Source organism: Triturus cristatus, chromosome 5_2, assembly GCF_964204655.1.
Source record: "Triturus cristatus chromosome 5_2, aTriCri1.1, whole genome shotgun sequence".
NCBI lineage: Eukaryota > Metazoa > Chordata > Amphibia > Caudata > Salamandridae > Triturus > Triturus cristatus.
Genome location: NC_140588.1, coordinates 597,044,847 through 597,060,160, shown reverse-complemented (window position 1 = coordinate 597,060,160; position 15,314 = coordinate 597,044,847). Strand labels below are relative to the sequence as shown.

Sequence of the window (15,314 nt, the reverse complement as noted above, 5' to 3'; positions counted from 1 at the left end):
GAGATGTCGAGCCACAAGTAGACCCTGGGCCCTCTATGCTATCAACGGGAGCGGGTACAGTGGAGGCACAGGTAACGCTGCTAGAAACCTCAGAGGCCACATTAGCTATCATTCTAATGGAGATGAAAAAGGAGTTGAGAGGCCGGTTCGAGGTGTCTGAGGCTAATCAGGCTGACATACAGGCATCATGTTCAGTGCTCGCCCAAAAATTGGATGATGTGGCTATCTGAACAGGTAATCTGGAAGAAGAATTTGGCTCTCTGAAGCGTGAGATTCTAAAGAATACCAAGGAAGTAGAGATTTTCACAAAAGAGAATGCAGGTCTCAGGGATGACCTTGAGAGGTTAGAAAAACATTCTCGGAGGAACAATCTGAGGATCCTAAATATTCCGGAGGCAGAAGAGGGCTCAAATCTTAAAGAATATATGGTAAAATTGCTATCCGAGACAGTCTTGAAGGATAGACCGGACATAGGCCTAAATAGAGAAATACAGAGGGTCCACAGAGACCCCTTTAATAGGAATCCTCAGCATCTCAAGCCAAGGAAGATTCTCATTAATTTTCTCTCCTATTCGGTAAAAGAGGTCATCCTAGCATCTGCATTAAAAAATGGCCCCTACGCAGTTCGAGATACCCAGTTCACCTTCAGATCAGATATATGCCACGCAACCGCCCAGAAACAGTGGGAGCTGGGGAATAAAATGGGCGAACTGAATAAACTGGGGGCCAAAGCTCAATTAAAATTTCCTGCCACGTTAAGGGTAATGTGGAATAATCAAATGAGCAATATACGATCAGTAGAGGAAGCAGACAGGTTAATAAACACTATTAGGGGAGGTGAGACACCGAAACGATAAGCCTGTCAATCTTGAGTGGTTCTTTGTTTGAAAAGTTAGACATGTATAAAATATCATGAAAGGGAATAAATACTATAATTAAAATAAATAAATTAGGGATGAGGTCAGATTTCACATTATCTATGCACATAAAACACATTTAATACAAGAGGTACATAATCATCACTCAGGTTTTGTGGGGGGGAATGGGGAGGCACAATATATTCATTTATTTATTTTTTGTACCAAGCACCTCCTTCCGATGGTTTGATTGCAGGGCTCTATGCCTAGAAGTATGGGGAGGGTTCCCGGGGGGGGGGGGGGTGCAAGGCTGCACGGGGAGGGTAATAGAGGGAGAAAATAGAAAATAAGTCCTCATTAGACAGATCTGAGATAATATACAGCTTATATGGGTCCAATTGGTTGCTGAGGAATCAAAAATCCTTTGGTACAAGGTGTACCGGTATAGGGAATAATGGTAGGAGGTGACAATGAAATAAAAATCATAATATGGAATGTGAGTGGATTAAAATCGAAAAAAAGACAACGGATGGTAATGGGACACTTAGAAGCATTAAAGGCTCAAATATGTGTTATTCAGGAAACTCATATAACAGCAGATGAGAGCAGAAGGACGTTTTCTAAATATAATTGGATAGGATGTAAGTTATGCAACATCCAACCAACTTGAATATACAAAGGGAGTTGCTATACTAGTAAGGAAAGGATCAGGGGTGGAGCTAAAGGCCTCTAGTACAGATGACTCAGGGAGATGGGTGATGGTAACGCTTGAATGCTCAGGTAAAGTGTTTATATGTGTTGGTTTCTACGGCCCAAACACGGATGAACCCCAATATCTAGGGGATCTGCATATGAGGTTGGTAGAGAAATCATTTCCTATAGTAATAGGAGGAGATTTTAATACATTGTTGGATCCATTAGCGGACAGATCAAGGAGCAGGAGGGGGCTACAGGTTCAAGCACCGAAAACAAGACAGGCTTTAAAACATATGCTCACAGAGCTAGGAATGGTTGATGCCTGGAGACATTTAAGGAAGGGTAAAAGAGCTTACACGTTTCATAGTAAGAAGTAACACTCCTTCTCCCGGTAAGATTACATATTGGTGGATAGAGAATGGACAGGGAAAATAAAGGATGTCCATATATCCCTTGGCCATATATCTGACCATAGTATGGTTAGTATCACACTGGGGGAGATTGCGGTAAGGAAATGGGGTAGATGGACCCTGAAGAGAGCAATCCTATTAGATCCAAGAGTTGTCGCCACTATGAAGGAAAAAACTGTGGATTTCTTCATTATCAATGCTAACTCAGCACCAATAAGCACTGTATGGGACACCTATAAGGCCTATCTCAGAGGGGTACTGCAAAATCAGGCTGCATATAAGAACAGAGAAGAACGAGCAGAACTACAAAAATTGGAGGAGGAGATAGAGACTTTGGAAAGGATATTGCAGCAAGATGTATATTCCAATGATGAGACAGTAAAAAAACTAGATGAAGCTAGATTGTGCTATAGGCTGAAACTGGATACTAAGAGCAGGGAAAGATGGGAGGCAAGATGTAAGCAACATTTTCAATATGGGGAAAAAGCAGGGACTCTCTTAGCCTGGAAGGCGAGGGCAGATAAGGAAAGAAATCATATTAGAGAGTTGGTCATAACTACTGCGGGATGTATCTAACAATGAGGAGTTAATGCAGGAAAGAATGATAACACTATTCGCAGAACTCTATTCGGAGTCAGAAAGACCAGATGCAGAGGCTTTAAAGAGCTGGCTGAGCAATATCGGTCTCCCAGTCTTAAAAGCAGAAGGAAGGGACAGGTTGGATTCCCCGTATTCTGAGGTAGAACTAATTGAACAAATAAACTATATGAAGAATGGTAAGGCGGCAGGACCGGATTTAATTCCTGCTGAGGTTTATAAGTCACTAACAGAAGAGATAGTTCCAGAATTGATGTCTCTATTTAATGCTATATATAAGGAGGGGTAGAAAATTCAAAAGTCTTGGAAGGAGGCGATTATCATGTTAATCTTAAAGCCTGCTAAGGACCCGAAAAATCCCGACTCATATCGACCTATATCTTTATTAAATGTGGATTTAAAAATATATTCTGGGATATTGGCGAGGAGATTAGCTAAGGAGGCAGTACAATTGATACACCCTGACCAGAAAGGTTTTGTTCCAAAGAGACAGATACAAGATCTAACACTTTCGTTAATTGGAACAATAGATTTAGTGGTCGAAAGATCAATTCCTTTGGCGGTGATCACAATAGACGCCGCCAAAGCATTTGATTGGGTTAGCTGGTCATTTTTGTGGGCCGCTTTAGATATAATGGGATTTATCTCTAACTTCATTGGTGCAGTACAAAAAACAATATGAGCAGCCCACGGTGAAAATTCTGCTGAATGAGGTATTAACAAGAGGATTCGAAATTAGGAGGGGGACGCGACAGGGCTGCCCCCTGTCACCCCTTCTTTTTGATATATATATGGAACCACTTGCACACAAAGTAAGGTTACATGATAAGATCATTCCCATACACCAACTCCCGACACACAGTAAAATAGCCTTATACGCAGATGATCTTGTAGTCTATACTTCGAACCCAACACAAACATTGGCAAGATTAGAACATCTGACTGCCGAATTTGGCTTACTTTCAACCAGGAAAAAACTGAAGTAATGTGTTAGAATATGGATGGATGGGGTGGCAGAGTTTACCCGGAGATAAAATATTTAGGGATATTAATCGTAGAGAAGATAGACAAGATTCCCCGGGTAAACGTGAAGCATGTTATGAAGGAAATAGACAGGAATTTGGCCAGGTGAAAAAATCTACCACTGTCGATATATGGGAGGGTTAACTTGATTAAAATATCAGTCCTACCAAAACTAACTTACCTTTTTAATGGTATACCACTCACCATCCCAAAAGAAGAAATTACGAAAATCCAAGGAAAGATCTCTAGATTTATTTGGGCTTCCCGGGGGGTACGGTTGTCCTGGAAAAAACTTAGAAGATCTTTAAAAAAAGGGGGACTGGCATTACCAGATATTAGGCTGTATTGTATGGCCTTTCAATGGAAGAACCTTTGTATGCTGGTGGGAGAACCTGAGAGTACCACGTGGGGCTTAATCTTAAGTGAGATGACTAAAGAAAATGGGGCAGCTTTTCTTTATGAATTTGGAGCACAGAATTTTTTTTTAAAAGTAAGATTGAAAGTGCTGAAAGCAGCTTTAAGCCTATGGCTGATAGTGAGACGAATCCTCAAGATAGGCTATTTTTCAGAGTTCGCTCCAATATGGAACTCCCCGGGGACACCGGAATGTCTCAGGAATGCCCTGAGCCTACCTCTAAAGCAGGCAGGAGTAGAAAAATGGGGTGACCTAACATCAGAAGGCATAATGGTCCCATGGGAAGTTTTATATATTAAGACAGGCAGCAGACTCTCAAGATTTAAGTACATGCAGCTTACCTCATGGGCAATGACGGCAGGGCATGAAGTTGGAGGTAACTGGGAATTTGAGATGTTAATACAGGACTCCTCACAGAAAACTAAAGAAGTAGCAATGTGGTACAGAAATTTTTTAGACGCGGAGGAGGAAAAAGCTCAAGATCCATCTGTGGTCTGGACTGGGGTGTTGCAGGAGGGAAGTATGAAGGCTACGTGAGCTGACTCAGTTAAACTCTTATACGATATTGTAACTCCAGCTAATCTCAAAAGACTCAATTTCTTTGTCATGCATAGGCTATATTTGACACCATATAGATTATCAAAATTTGTGCAACAGCTGGTGCCAAGATGTAAAAGGTGTAACCATCTCAAGGCAAATGAACTACATGTCTTTTTTACATGCCCAGGGTTAAAGGATTCTTGGAGCTCAGTGGAAAAAAATATAAGGGACATCCTAGGAGAAAATATAATATTAACAGAAACGTTGGTACTCTTAGGAGTGGACTATGTAACTCAACAGGCTCTAAGATTTAAACAGAGGGCGTTATTGTTTTATTGAATCCTTCTGGCTAAAAGGGAAATTTGTAAATACTGGTTAGATCCCCAATCCCCCAACGCAATAACCTGGATGAATGTGGTCAAATGGACATGTAGATTCGATATAAAAAGTGAAAAAAAGACCCCGGCTGAAGCGTGGGCCCCTTTTTTGAACTGGTTGAATTGAAATGATAACAAACTTAGAAATGTAATTCGGAAACTCAGTCCAATGATTACATCAACCCATGGATTGGGGTGGTAAGCAGATTATCACGTTTCCCCCGTATTCTTCTAAGGAGGACAATTGGGTGCCATGGAAGGTGCTGGATGTAACTGGTGCTGGATGTAACTGCTTGGACCATAGAAGGATCAAGGGTGTTTCGGTCTCTGAATTGGCCCAGTTTGCAGTAACCATGGTGTAATGAGGACACACACAAAAAAAAAGACTCTTATCCTTTGGGGCTCCCAAATAGCCATGATCCAGCTTATCAGCCCTTTTAATGGCAAAAAGCGATGGCCCAGATGCAAAACAATACAGATTTGATCAAGACTTATGGTAGAAATCATTTAGCCTTGAGGCAGATTTCTCATTCACCTGCTGATCAGGCTTACCAGAGTCCTCCTTCACCCATCGGAGGGAAAACCGCAGCTTTTTATGCCCCCGTTATGAGATACTGCTGTATTGCTCCACATCCATTGTTGAAGGATTAACTATGTCACTGCCTATTGCATTCTTATCAGAAAACCTGCAGCACTCAGTCATCATCAAGGGCTCAGTAGCATGTGAGTCATTATTTAGTATTACATAAGCACCAGTGGTGGCCGCCACAAACAAAGGGAGGTGGGGCAGGTGGAGGTTACGCAGGATGGAGAGCGTGTGGGGTTGTTAGTATTAATATATATATATATATAAATGAGAACTTACCTGAAGCCACCGGCCACCTCCTGTGTCGCACCTCCTGTCCTCTTCTTGGTCCCAGCAGACCCTGGGACAGACTGCCACCCAATCTCCGTGCTGCTGTCATTCTATGAGAGCAGCACTGGGATTTGCCTGGGAAGGCTGAAAAGACAGGAAGTCTGTGGGGTTTCTCCAGCCCGGCTGTTAAATGCAGTCGGGCTGGAGAAACCTAAGTGTGCATATGTGTTTGGCCAGCCAGAGACAGCCGGCCAAACACATATGTGCACTTAACTCCTCCTTCCATGCCCCACCCCTCCTTGCACAAGGTGGCTCAGAACATTCATTTGCTGGCTGTGAGCCAGGCAGTGGGGTGACGCCCCTCTGTCATTGCGGAGGAGCCGACGCTGATAGGCACCTAAACACTTTGTCTCTATGCTTCATCTGAGCAGATTTATTCTGGATAACCAGGCATTCATGCAATTGTTGCCTCCACTTATCACAAATGGCAGCAGTGGGGATAAAATGCATTTCCTGAGAAGAATAATATGTGAGTAAGAGGCTATTCTAAACCTATCCAGGCCTTTTCCTGTTTCCAGACCCACTGCTTTATGCATTGAATACTTATTAGTTGCTACCCTAAGTTTGGCTGAACAAATGATCACATTATCTACTATTACTTCCTTGCACATCTGACATAATTTACTCTCTTAAGCTAGAATTGTATTGATTGCATTATTTTCTGCATCTACAAGGAAGTAATATTTTGAGGTCATGTATAACTACTAAAAGAAGAATGTTCATGAACATCATCTCCTTCATTGAAGATCCTCAAGGATTCTTCTATGGTAGAGCTTTTGCTTTTGGTATGTGGCTGTCAATCCTCACAGTACCCCTGAAGGCACCAATACTTTGTACGGTGAGGAGAGGCCCTAGGTGCTTTTAGTCCCTTGAGACATTGGGTAGTCTGGCAGCTCTTGTCCCAGACTACCAAAGATCCAGTATATATTGTAATGTGATCTACAGTGTGCTCCAGACAAGAAACTTACCTAATGCCACCCTGGCAGCAGAAGCATCATAATTGATCCAAAATGAGACCCAGGACAGAATGGTGATGAGTATCGATGGCATATATGTCTGAAGGATGAAGTACCCGATGTTCCTCTTGATTCGGAAACTCAGGGATAGCCGTGGATAAGAGCCTGACAACCAAAAGATATTAGAATGTGTTAGTTGATTGTGGTGTCAAATAAGTCAGTAAGCTCCACTAACTTTATAATGACAACGTTAGAAGGAAACTTTTCACATTCATAGGAGTTACATCAAACAAAGTAATGTTATTGCCATGTCTTTATCATTACTTGAAAGCCTATGATCTTCTGGCTCATCAAATAGAGATGAACTCTACTGAAAGAATTATAGAGATGAGTTTGATTGTGGTGAGCCCTCAATGAATAAAAGGGCAGTTTCAATGAAATAGTTTATATTTTGTGTTTCTTTCTAGATGGAACATAACAAATCACATCTCAGGTGCTGCACAGTAGCTGCAATGTTCAACTCTTACACCAAGAAGGGACACAGGATAATTAACCCAAATATACTTTGATAAGGAGTTACAACAACCCAGAATTTACATATTTTCTTTCCTTTGATTAAAATACATCAAAAGACTCCTAGGTGCTCTAAAGCCTTATTTCTCAAACAGTCTACCTCTGAACATTGTAGTCCAGGAGGTCAGGATGCGTTTCTCTTTAACCAAAAAAACGTACCAACACATCAAGCTTATTGGTTACCAGTTTGTTTATTGTGGTTTGTGAAAAATGGTGGGGCTTCACCATGTGGTTTTGGAAAAAATCAATTGGAAAATGGTTATGTTTCATTAGCCATTGGTCTACCCTTACCTGTGTGAAATGGAACCTCTTTTTGAAAGAAGCATGATAAGTACCAATATAATGTGGAAATGTATATATTGCAAAGTGAACAGATCTACGTGGTGACAGTGAGAAAGAGAGTTCTGATCCGTAAAATTAACAATTTTGTTTTCTTTTAGACCTCTGGTGTTTAGACCTTTGCTGGCAGCATGTCTCCATAAAGGAGTCTTGCCTAACGTAAGCTTCTGTTTAAAAGGTTTTTGAACTGAAACCCATCTTTTAAAATAAGGATAAGTAACTGACACAGCACGTCTTTTAAAATACCAACAGTGTCAGACTTTTAAAATAATGTCCTCAACTCTGCATCAGGGGTAGGAGGCTTTAAAAAGGTGAATAATTTTACACACATGTTCAGGCTGAGTTAGAAAGACTGGGCACAGGTAGCAAGGTGGCAGATGTGACCCAAAAGAAATTGTTTACGGCCTGCCTAGGCTGTGTAATTGAACTAAGAATGGAAAACAAATATAGATAGAGCAGACAGAGCTCTGCTACCACACGGGGGCTTTTTTGAAGTCTTTGATGGAAAATCCACAGGTTTGTCCAGGAGAAGTCTGGCTTAGGGAGAGCCGTTTTCTGAGGTTGCCTAGAGCAGTGATGTTCAAGTGTGTTGTCAGTGGTTGTAAAAACAGTGGCTTTTGCTAGGAAATGTCAGTCAGAGGTGGAGAGCTCATGTAGCGATTGATAGTGACTGTCACTTTCTAGAAAAAGTCCACCTCTATTTTAAAATGACTGCAGAGGCAAATACAGTTGAGAAGCAGAGGAAAAGAAAAAGGACGGATACACCTTGTGTATGAACCACTGTCTGAAGTGAAGGGACCCCCTAGGTTTGTAATTCTTGGACTTTTGTTGCTAGTGGTACTTGCTACCCAACTCTCTCTTTTTGCATTTATATGGAGGACTTGCTGGGGACTTCTAGGGACTGGTCTTGGCTGTTGGTGGTCTACAAATAGCTACCACAGGCTCCAGTTGGTCATACGGTTATCCTACAAGTGGCTGAAGGCCAGAGTGCCAGTGGGAGAGTGGTCTGCATTAGGATTGTTGGGTACTGCTGCAGGAATGGCACAAGTCAGGATACTATCAAAAGTTAGGACAGGAGGGCAAATCAAAAATTCTGGTCAACCCACTGATGATTGGAGGAGCAAGCATCAGTGACTAGGAATGTAAAAAATGTCTGTAACCATCAAGAAAATGATGATAAATATTTGGGGGCAAGGAGGCTCCTCAGGCACACCCTTGTTGACGGTAGAAAACTGTTAAGAGCAAAACAAGACCATTAACTCAAGCAGTGCCTGCTGTACTGCTGTGTTAAAGAAATCCCAGGTGTTAGCTACTAAAAAGTGCTCAGCAGCCATTGTGTGGCATATCTCCTCCCTCACCCACAAATAATGAGCAAGACCATTAGCACCATTGTCCTAATCTAAAACTATTCCCTTTTCAGTGTTCAAAGAGGGATTCTATTCTCCCTGATTAGCCCATGGTCACTGGACTTGACCCTTTCATGAGGCCGCTTCCAGGGCCATGTGAGCACTAAAGCGCTGAATTTCCTGTTCCATGGAGCTGTAGCTCGGAGGAGCAACTGCACCAAATATACCAACTCACACCTCTGGCAATGAAAGAACAAATGCCTGGCTGGGTGTGGGGGTTATGAGAGCATGATTAAAGGGCCACCATGTATTTGTCTGTGATGTGCATGGGAGCCCCAAGAAGGAAGAAGGGTCACACACAGTTGTAAACATTGTGGTGGAGGTGACAAACAGTTCCAGAACGAAAAAGAAAATCTTCAGTAGGACACCCACATTAAAGAGTTTTAGAATCCCAAGCCTTTGTGGAAGAGAAATGCTCTATAAGGGCCAGGGGCCAGCGAAAAATGTTGACATTTTGACAGGTGGTGCCGAAAAAGGTTAGGGGGACACCAGAAGTGTTTATGAGGTCTGCCTCATAAAGTACTACTCGAAGTGTATTCAAGAATTGCAAAACCCTAAGTCTCACAGGGGCTGGCTCCACTGACAATGGCAGAAGTATTTGTGCTTTCCAAGCACTTCTATAGCTGACACTTTTTGTTGCGTTAAAGAGGTGCATGCACCATTGGGTTTCTGGCTCGTCTGTGATTGCCAGGAAATGTGCTTTAATGAAAGACATATATATTTCACTGAATTGTTCACTATTTTGTATTGTTTGCTGTTGAAATTATATTTAAGCACGCTTGCAAAGCTTGTTTTATATTGAAAGTCAAAATATTTGTGTATTTGTGTAAATATCCTGAAAAGTTTAAAAATAGTGAAATGCTCATAATCTATTGTTGAATGTATGATGATAACTGGTGACAAAGCCAATAGCCTTGACTATTTATAAGCATGTCCTACTTTTTGTTTCCATTATTTATGAGTATTGTGATTTTAGGGGTTGGGAATGCAAGCCTCAGACCCATGGACTCTAGTCTGCATTTAGATGGTTATGTGGTGACCGTTACCTTTCCTCACTGTGTGGCCCTTTTATGCACTGAGGGCATTTAGAAGGTGTTACCATTGTTTTTGCCACTTGTCATCGTGCATATATTTCTAACATTGAGCACAATGTTTAGATTTGAGTGTATTAAACTACATTTTCTTTTGAAAGAAAAAAAAACTATTCAGGCGTGTATTGCATATTATGCCTTCTGAGTCTCTAGACAGACCACAGCACCTAGCTGAGCAAACCTTATACTCCCATGCTTCTCTACCCTGAGAGTCAAGGTCTAAAAGGGGTACTTGGTTCCCAGTTTGTGGGTGCACAATACAGAGGCAACAGGACAACAGAAGCAAAAGACCACGGTTGTTAGAATTGGGACCATGTAACTTCTGATTGCCCTGAAACCCTCAACACACAAAATTCTACTTAAAGCTGCATCTTTTCCTAGTAGCTTTTCCGGAGTCTGAGAAATGAAACAGGATGCATCAAAACATTTCCATTCACTAATTCATGCCACCAAATGGCAAGCACTGCAGTCAATCTATTATTTTTTTAAATAGAGTGAAACATCCTCTGTGATCCCGAATCTCTGTGTCCACTTCCTGCAATCTTCCTCCTCACTGAGCTTGCAGGTTAGTGGTCCAGTTCATTGAAACGATATGAAATATATCTGTTCAGCAAGAAATAGAGTTTACACAGGCATTCTCAGTAAGCCTAGGACCCCTCAATGTTCCCTTGCTAAGAACTGTACCCTTTTCTACATGCTTTTCTGAGTTACTTTTATTTGCTTTTGTGACGGGGTATTTTCGAGAGTACTCAGTAATGAAGCGTACTGGGTTCATAGTGAGGAATGTGTACTCTAATACTTCAACATAACTGGGCTCTCAGTGCATGACTGCTTCTGTGGCCCAAAGTAACATGTCCATGCCCAAACCAATTTGCACATCAACTGGTTTGCAAATTGAAATGCAAATTTGCAATGCGACTTATGTACTAATAGGTTGAATTGCAAATTGTCTATTCACAGGAGGTGCAAAATAACGTGCCTCATGAATATGAATTAGGCAGGTTGTAATTTGTAATCCCTTGTGAATGGCTGCCAATTAATGGATGGAGACCTGCAAGGGACAGCAGCAGTTATGATTAAAGTCACAGAATCTGCTTTAAAAAATGTTTCTCATTTGAGAACATTTCAGGGGGTCAGTGACCCGATCCCTCTGACATGATTCACAAAGGAGAAAGTGCTGAACACTTTCTTCCCTTTTGTGAATCAGTTATCACTTAAACTTGAAAGTCAGAAACTGATCAATGGTGTACACCGGTAGTTGAAGTCACAAACCTTTGATGAATTACTTTTCAAACTGCAACCAGAACAGGGATACTCTTTTCACAACTCCTCCTATTTGTGATTTGGAAGAGATATCAAAAGCCCTTTAATGAGTCTTTATCATTTTTCAACTCAGACAAGGGCTTTTGTTAATTAAGAAAAGCCCTTTTGCAGTTGCAAAACCCCCGGTGATGTTGTGAATCGCACAATTTGCAACCGTAAAAGGGCTTTGTACATCGGGCCTTTCATCATCTGTCTCAAGATATGTCCAAAACATGCTTTGCATATCCCTCATATAAGACTCCTTGTGGTGGTGGTTGGGAGGGGGCGCACCCACCTGTGGTGAAAACCACCTTTCTTGAGACCAGTTTTTGCTCGATGATGGTGAACTGGGGTAACTCTAGTGCTTCTACTCCCGTCACAGCAGAGTTGTCTTCTCCTTGCCAGAAAAATTCAATGTCATCCGTTGTGTAGCCATCTGAAGTAACAAAATGAAAAGTAAATTTGGGAGCGGACACGGTTATCATACTCACTACTTCTTGTCCTTCTGTTCACCAGTCTACAAAAGAATTTGATATTACATCTAGTGTCATAAATTCCAAGAAAGGTACAAACAAACATCTAGATCAAGAGCAAGACTAGACATGCTATAAATCAGCATCTCCACTCTGATAAACCTTCTTTTATTAACCCATCCTTTCATCCACGAGGCACACTCAGACAACCTTTCTTTGTCTTGCAGTTCAGAGTTTAGCAATGGTTCATAAGAGAGGAAACCTATGTGATCTTCAGTGACTTTAGTAGTTATAGCTAGACTTTTAGCAGAGGGTTGGATTTTTTAGAAACAATCCTTTACGGAAGAGTTGTTAACTCATCAGATTGAAGTAGTCTGCAAAAATATCCAACACATATCTTTACACAATGGTTACTTAACTCATTTTTTGTTTTGGCTGGGGACAAATCCTTCTTGGTTTACAGTTGAAAGGCTAATTTCTCATTGATTGAAGGTGCATTGTCACAAATCTCCAAACCATAAAAAGTTATGGAAAAGGCCCTATGACTGACATTAAAGGGGAAAAATCTGCAATATCTGATTGTATGAAAGAAGAATAAACAAATGACTGATAGACATGAGAGCAACAATACATGAGCCTTGTTAGTTCCAAACCATTACTAACTGGTTGTAGGTGAGGATGAAGCATTAAGAACTGATTTGGGAGGACTCAACACCCAATATTCCTAACAAAATTGAGTATATCAATCCAATGGTCAAATCTGGTGAGGCCTACTGATAACCCTTTATTAAAAACAGTTTTTAGGGAAAGTTTTTCTACTTTGTATGTTTCCATAACATAAATAAATATCTTAAAATAATTAAGTGTACTCTGAGCAGTTTTCTAAAGACATAAACTGTTGTAAATGAGCAATTGCACTAAAGGTGAAGTAGAGATGTACAAGAAGAGCATATGGAGATAAGTATTAAGTGCTAGTGGCTATGCAGTGGGTACTGGTCAGACAAGTACATTAGCAATCAACGTTGGCTAGTAACCCCCCAGACTAAGACTGCCCACAGTTAGGTCAGCCACACAAAGACTGCACCAATTGCCCACTTCAGAACTGTGTCAAAACCTGAATTCTAACTTCCCTGGAAACAAAGGTTTTGTTATCATGTTACATTTGGAATTTTGCCAAGAAAGCTTTGGGGAGAAGAGACTGAAAAGTTCGACTGAAAACTTATTTGAGTTCAGAGACAAATGCAAATTAGAATAGCTTGTTAAGAATGTTAAGAAATATATTTCTATACAGTTTCTAAATGTACAAACTCATTTTTTTGTTATGCCTACCTTTTTCATCAGTTTTGGTTTAGTGTTTTGTTTTCGCAGCGATCAACCAATGCAAAAAGTGGCATGTTACGAACAGCCGTACTTGAGCATTTAAGTTCAACATTGTTTTTTTGATAGAAACAAGCATCAGCATGTGGGATGATTATAAAAAACTGCAAAGAACAACTATAAAAAAAACATAAGACACTTATAAAGTGACTCATTCCAAGATCACAATCATGAAAAATAGTGATGAGGCTTTAGAGGGTATTTGATCAAAATATTGAGTTTTAAATATTGTGGTACATCAATGTTATCAAAAAGATACTGCTAATACAACAATATTATGGTTCAGTATATCAGTGGAAAGAACATAATTTGTTGGGTAAATAATGCCATTGTCAAGAGTATTGTTGTTTTTAATATTGTTTTCTTTAATATAGTTGTAACAAATTTATATGTTAAACTAATTTAATCTGCTCTAGTCAGTTGAAATCGAAAATTCTGGTCCTTGCCTGCATGAGCTTTCCAGTCATTCTTTGATTACTTCCCCATTACAGCTTGGATAATTGGCGAGGTGAGGACCCACGTCTTACTCAAGGTCAGTGGGAAAGTGATGGCGGGGCTGTGTAATCTTACTTGGCAGTACAGTCCCTCAGAATGACTTACAGGAGAATCCGGCACTTAACATATGTGGTGTTGCAGTCACTGGGTGTAATCTGACCTTTAAATCCAAGGTACTGAAAAAGCTATTACAGTAGGACTAGAGGTGACACTGGATCTGTTCTGTACATAATTGAACACTGCATTGCTGTGCATCTGTAACTGAGGGTATAAATAATTAGGTCTGGGTGGAGTTCCCAGAGTCACCCTACGCGGAGCTCCGAAAGTGCCAAAAAAACTCTGCTGTGCAGATTTTTGTGAGTGGCAGTGTATCTAACGACACTCTGTTCGCGCTGATTTGTAGCGCAAAGAGTTTCTCCCATGCAGTTAAATCAGTGCGAATGGCATCATGTGGTGCGCAGAGGGTGCTGCTTCTTTCTGTCACTCAAGTAGATTCTCTATTCTAGCGGCAGCTTCCTCAACGCGAGCGGCAGCTTTCTCAACACAAGTGGTAGCAACCTGCCATTACCGCCCACATACAGAAATCTTGCCAGGAGGTGGTCTAGCATTCAATAGCTCTCACTTGCCAACTTAACATTGGCGAGCCGCACAAGAGAAAAAACTCAACTCTGCACCGCTTCGCCGAATTTTTCAGAACTCCGTGCTCTGCGCAGAGCGAGGAGTGGACAAAACTCTGCGAACTCTGCCGGAGGATTGGAATTCTTCGCCCACCCCTATAAATTATGTTCACATTGGACGTGTTGCAAGCGTTCACCTTGTCCATAGCCATAAGGTGGGAAGTGTCTCATTCCACCTGGAAAAAAGGTGGTGCAACAATAAAAAGCAAGTTTGAAATACTACAGTGGTAAAATGATTCACAGACAGTGTGTGTACACAGTGGCACGTGCTACTATACAGACAACCATCAGTGGTCAGATTCACTGTAATTTTGCTGTACCTCACTCTAGAGGTACTTCTGGTTTATTCGTGAATTCTAGGAATAAGTAAGGCGTGCCCCAGACTTACTCTCAGAAATCAGCAGTGAGCCACGACTACTACAGGAGTAAGGCGCACCGAGGGTCAAACTGGGACCGAAAATAGGCTGACCCCAAACTAAAAGAGGCCCCCATTAATGACTTGGATAGCTAAAATAAATGGCCCATGTTTACAAATTGGGCCACTTTTTAACTTTTAAACGCAGGCTGTATAATTGGTTTGAAGAATGCATGCATTTGAGCTTGTTGCAGGCAAAGTTTGTTTAATATCAGAAACATTTGTTAAGAAAATACATTCTAGCAAGGGTCCAAAATTGTTCTTAGAAGCCCACCACCAGCAATGTTTAATGCCTGGGTTGCTGAATACCACGACTGCCTCGTCTTGTTTCCACCTCATGTTTCTTTCTTTCACCACACTACACCTACAGCATCGTTAC

The 15,314-nt window shown here is 41.2% G+C and overlaps 1 protein-coding gene across 1 annotated transcript in view; it reads right to left on the bottom strand.

The window, feature by feature from the left end:
- The window catches only part of LOC146829045 (gamma-aminobutyric acid receptor subunit beta-4-like), a 584,921-nt gene that overhangs the window by 57,496 nt on the left and 512,111 nt on the right, over positions 1-15,314 (bottom strand). Inside the window, 2 exon segments of the mRNA XM_085606649.1 lie at positions 6,800-6,952; positions 11,794-11,934. Of these exon segments, the coding sequence (XP_085462775.1) occupies positions 6,800-6,952; positions 11,794-11,934 (294 nt within the window).